This window comes from Alosa sapidissima, chromosome 14 (assembly GCF_018492685.1).
Source record: "Alosa sapidissima isolate fAloSap1 chromosome 14, fAloSap1.pri, whole genome shotgun sequence".
In the NCBI taxonomy this organism is placed as follows: domain Eukaryota; kingdom Metazoa; phylum Chordata; class Actinopteri; order Clupeiformes; family Clupeidae; genus Alosa; species Alosa sapidissima.
The window spans coordinates 20,459,766-20,464,765 of record NC_055970.1 but is presented as its reverse complement, the minus strand read 5'-3'; the positions used below and the strand labels follow the sequence as shown (position 1 = coordinate 20,464,765).

The following is a 5,000-nucleotide window of genomic DNA, read 5'->3' as shown; positions in this document are numbered from 1 at the left end:
ATTCAAGTCAATGGAGCGTTGTACTGCATTGTGAAGAGCCGTATAATAAATAATATGTATATGGGTAGCATAATACATTCATGTCACTTGTCTGTTATTGCTCAAATCTAACCTGTGGACCTGTGGACAGGCCCTGTCTCCTGGCCTTGCCAACAGCAGCGATAAGCCCTCTGTGGGACGGCCAGGTAAAGGGCAGGACCTCCACCCATTAGCTGGCCTGCCTGGATCACCTGGGCCGCCCGGCCTGCCAGGTAAGCTGCCTAGATTCATTTTGACTATTCATTCAACAGAGTATTGTAAATATAAAACAAATGAAAATACCAGAACGATGGCACCTTCACCTAGAGCCTTATAGATGGGCTCCATAGGGCTATACCTTCACCTGACACTTTCTGTAGCTCTGTGACTAGTGACTATTTTCCTCCATTTAAATAGGCTGAATGACTGAATACAAGATCAAATACATGTGTAATACTAATTCAAATGAAACAGTTAGTTTTTAAAGCAACACCAAAGAACTTTTCCTCTGTCGCACGCACGCTATTTGTTTATCCAGCAACGGCTTTGCAAATAACGATGTCCATAGACAAGGTAGAATATGTTGCTTGATTTTATGAAATTACGATCTATTGCGACATCATTCAAGTCAAATTTGTAGTTTCTTATGTCTCATTCCATCGAACTACAGATCCGCTACCTGATCTGGCAAACTTACATAGTGCGGTTATAGCCGAAAGAGGGCCGCGAAGCGAAAGCAGAAGTGCCGTTCACCCTGTTACGAGTTGATGAACCACGGAAACAATTTTGGAAACATTATTTTAAGGTACAAAAAACTCTTTGGTGTTGCTTTAAACATCACTACAATCCCAAAAGTTACCATCTTTATCTCCTTCATCTTTTTTAGGGGTATACAGTATCTGTTCAGGCCATTTTAAAATATCTACATAAAATAAACAACACATGTTTTCAAACTTGTTTTGCTTTACTCTGTTACATACCAAAGGCATGTAGCTACACGTGAAAAGTTGCTTGTATTGCTTGAATTTCATTATTATTAAGGAAGAAATTAAGCATTATTTCAATAATCTCTAAGGGTACCAACAAAATCAGCCATGACTGTGAAGGTAGCCTCTAGAATGCTGTGATGTAGTACAGTATACACAGCCATTCCATTGTTTATTTTATGCTTTGAGTTTCATAGTATTTACAGTGCATTTGAACTCACTTTACATTATACATATATACATGTTTGCATAATATCTAATTCAAAACATACATTCTCAAAATATTATCTTTTTATATTTAAATGACAGTAAGCAGTATTACTGGCCTCTTTCACGACCCCCTCTTGTGTCCTCTCCACCCCTCCCAGGGCACCCAGGAGAGCCGGGGGAGAAAGGTGAGCCAGGGTCCAGGGGTCCGCCTGGTCCACCAGGGCCTCGGGGAGACATGGGGCCCATGAGCCCGCAGCCCGACCTGGAGCATGTGAAGCGAGGCCGCCGGGGGCCAGTGGTGAGTGCAGCGGGCAGCGCCAGGGTCCTGATGCTGGCTGTAGGGTTAAAGGAGAACTCCGGCCACACTCTGCGGGGGCATCTTTAAAATCATGCACCATTTTTTTTCGTTTTTTTTCCCTTCATATCGACTGTACTTGGTGACCTTGAGAAACAGAGATCTATGTGAAAAATCGCTGGAGTTTTCCTTTAACATGCCATACTGGGCCGTCTGCTCAGGGGTGGGTGAAGCGGTCCAGGGGATGGGGGAATGTGGGCCAGACCTGGCACTGAGGTGGACCAGATCTGCGAGATGTTGTGAAATGCAGGTCTGAAGAAAACCAGATTAATTTCAGGCACAGCTTTTGTATTGGGTTTGGGGGGGGGGGGGGGGGGGGGGGTCACATTTACATAAATTCTTTCAGAAAACAATTTCATGAAAAGCAACTGACAGAACAAACAAGTCCAAACTGTTTGCCAGTGCGTCTGTTCCTTCTGGGAAGTGATTACACAATCTCAACATTCATGTCTCTTGAGGGAAGTTACAGGGATGTAAATTAGCCTTTTACATATGGGAATGTGTGTGAAATGGAGATCAGAAGGTGTGTGTTGTAATTGTGAGAATTGTACTCACTCCAGTTCTGTCTTTACAGGGGCCTCCTGGAGCGCCAGGGAGAGATGGACTAAAGGTTAGCACATGATGACGAGAGTATGTGTGTGTGCATTAGTGTGTGTGTGTGCATTAGTGTGTGTGTGTGCATTAGTGTGTGTGTGTCTGTATGTCTGTGCATGCTTTTGTGTGTTTGTGAGTGTGTGTGCATCAGGTTGTAAAATTGGGTAAGGGTGTGTGCATGAGTTTGTGTGTGTGTGTGTGTGTTAGCATGTGTGTGTTTGTGTGGGTGAGTGCATGAGTTTGTGTGTGTGTGTGTGTGTGTGTGCGTGTGTGTGTCTGTGTGCGTGTGTGTGTGTGTGCGTGTGAGTGTGTGTTAGCATGTGTGTGTTTGTGTGGGTGAGGGTGTGTGCATGAGTTTGTGTGTGTTCGCATGTGAGTGTGTGTCAGCATGTGTGTGTTTGTGTGGGTGAGGGTGTGTGCCTGAGTTTGTGTGTGTGTGTGTGTGTGTGTGTGGGGGGGGGGGGGGGGGGGGGGGTTTGGGTGTTAGTGCAAAATGTTTGCATTCTGCAACATCCGTTTAGTCAGTAAGTTCACACCCGTAAACTCATTGTTTTAGCTGCAGCAATAAAGCCATGCCATAAAAGTGAAAAATTCACCACACCCACAGCCGCAACACCATCTGAAGCACAGGCCGAGAAACCCCTTCAAATCCTCATTATAGGCCACAACTCTGGTGTGATCTCAGTGTGATGTGCTATTGGTATTTGTAATAATTATGGAATTGAATGGGAATTCACGCCTAGTCTCTCCTTCCCTAGGGAGACCGTGGTTCGCCTGGCTCAAGAGGACCACCGGTAAGTTACACTGACTTGCTTGTCAGAAGAATCAATCCGTGTGAATGTCCTTCATCTGAATGCCTTTGTTTTCTTTCAATCTCCAGGGACCACCAGGATCCTTTGACTTCTTGCTTCTGATGATGGCAGACATCCGCAACGACATCATCGAACTGCAGGAGCAAGTCTTTGGGAAGAGGCGGGACCTATCGCTGGACAGCCCGCCCCATTCCAGTGGAGAGGCGGGGATTGGAGACTGGGGCTCAGGACAAGGAGAGCTCATATTTAACACCTGACCACCGGCTCGCCGCTTGCCTATTGGACAGCGACCCTGCCACTCAAAAAAGTCAGAGGGAACTGACTGACTGACTTGAGTTCTGCGCTCCTGCAACGCTTTGCCTTTAGACCCACAATGCCAATGGTTTCAGTGCCCTCAGGGCTGCGGAAGAGGCTCTGTAATGGACTCCAGACGGATAGACTGAGAGATGGAGAGGGAAAGAGAGGGAAAGAGGGATGGAGGGAGGGAGGGAGGGATACAGGCCTAAAAAGATGGGTGAAAATGAGATGTGTATGCTGCTGCTACTCTTTGCTGCCTCTGTTTCTGCCCTCTGTCTGATAACCCCTGTGAGAGTGTATGGGGTGAGCAGGAGGCTGTGTGTGTTGGACCTGTGTGACTGTCCTCTGTGTCTAAACGACTTGGTTCTCCTGTTTGAGATTTCCATGAGTCAATCAACACGGTCCTCTTTAAATCACCTGTGAGGAAATGCAAATATTACAAAAAAACGATAGCCAGATTTGTATCGGAAGGGAAAGTGCACAAAAATGTTTTTCATGAAAAAAAAGATAGTGGTCATATCTTGCATTGTACTGTTTTGCATAGATTACTGACGTTTGTGTGTGTGTGTATGTGTGTGTGATTTGTGTGTGTGTGTGTGTGTGTGTGCGTGTGTGTGTGTGCGTGTGTGTTATAGACTTTTATCATCCACCCATGTCCCATACAGATCCATTCACAGATTAGCCTATATATGAAGCATTGACAGTATCCTTCAGTTAAACAAATGCAGCACAAACACAATTTAATTTAGTCCGACAAACATTAGGCTGTATGGTAGCATACAGGTGGCAGAGGTAGCTTATCCATGGCCTGTAAATAGCTCTGAATTAAGAAATAAAACAATGAAGAAACGTCCTTCTTACAGAAAGCACAACAAACCTTTTTTTGAATTGCTCTGTCCTCAGAGGTAGCTTATCGACGTCCTGTAAATAGCTTTGAATTAAGAAATGAAACAAACTTATTACAGAAAGCACAACAAACCTTTTTTTGAATTGCTCTGTCCTCAGAGGTAGCTTATCGACGTCCTGTAAATAGCTTTGAATTAAGAAATGAAACAAACTTATTACAGAAAGCACAACAAACCTTATTTTGAATTATTCTGTCCTCAGCTTTTCCTGCACTGTCTGTGTCCATCCCTCACCAGCCGTGGCAAAACGCAAACGTCAATTTTTTTATCGCGTTTAGAAGCAGCCAGTGATGATTTAGAAAGTAGTGAGGGCATTTTACGTTGATTGAAGCCTTTAGGTGATATTTGACTAATATGTTTAAATATTTTTATTTTATTTTTACTGACTCACCCACAAATTACCCAAATATCATTAAAATTATTTTTGTCTGATTTGTATCCCCGCGGGGATCCACTTATTTTGCATATGCCCGTGAATCACAGATACAGACTAGCTGTATATTCCATATTTAGAAATCTTGGCTGATTTTTATGTACCCCAGCCCTAGCAAGTAGTGTTCCACCTGCACCCTTCTTCCCCACTAGAGGTCGTAGTATCCCACCTAAATCTCCCTTGCTGACAGCTACTCGTTCACCCGTAGCACTAGGTAATTGCAATAATCTGGATTCTGGGCAATTCCCTATTTCACCCTCCATCACACACACAAAAACATCACACCCCACATTCCTGGCAATGGAAGCCAGGGTGGTGGGATGAGACACTGCTTGCCATGAGTGGTACGTAAATCACACGCTCGGATTGCTCCTCTGGAGGGAATTCTGG

General features: G+C 44.5%; 1 protein-coding gene and 1 long non-coding RNA gene across 3 annotated transcripts in view; one reads left to right on the top strand and one right to left on the bottom strand.

Moving 5' to 3' along the window:
- Positions 1–4,006, top strand: part of LOC121682164 (collagen and calcium-binding EGF domain-containing protein 1-like) — a 33,316-nt gene extending 29,310 nt beyond the window's left edge. The window contains exons 7-11 of one of the 2 annotated variants that reach the window (XM_042062207.1): positions 107–251; positions 1,373–1,512; positions 2,144–2,179; positions 2,922–2,957; positions 3,044–4,006. In XM_042062207.1, the coding sequence (XP_041918141.1) occupies positions 107–251; positions 1,373–1,512; positions 2,144–2,179; positions 2,922–2,957; positions 3,044–3,232 (546 nt within the window). In that variant the 3' untranslated portion in view covers positions 3,233–4,006. The remainder of the gene's footprint in view (positions 1–106; positions 252–1,372; positions 1,513–2,143; positions 2,180–2,921; positions 2,958–3,043) is intronic. The other variant, XM_042062208.1, reaches the window with a different exon arrangement.
- LOC121682165 overlaps positions 1–5,000 on the bottom strand; it is a 19,965-nt gene that overhangs the window by 13,416 nt on the left and 1,549 nt on the right. The window lies entirely within an intron of this gene.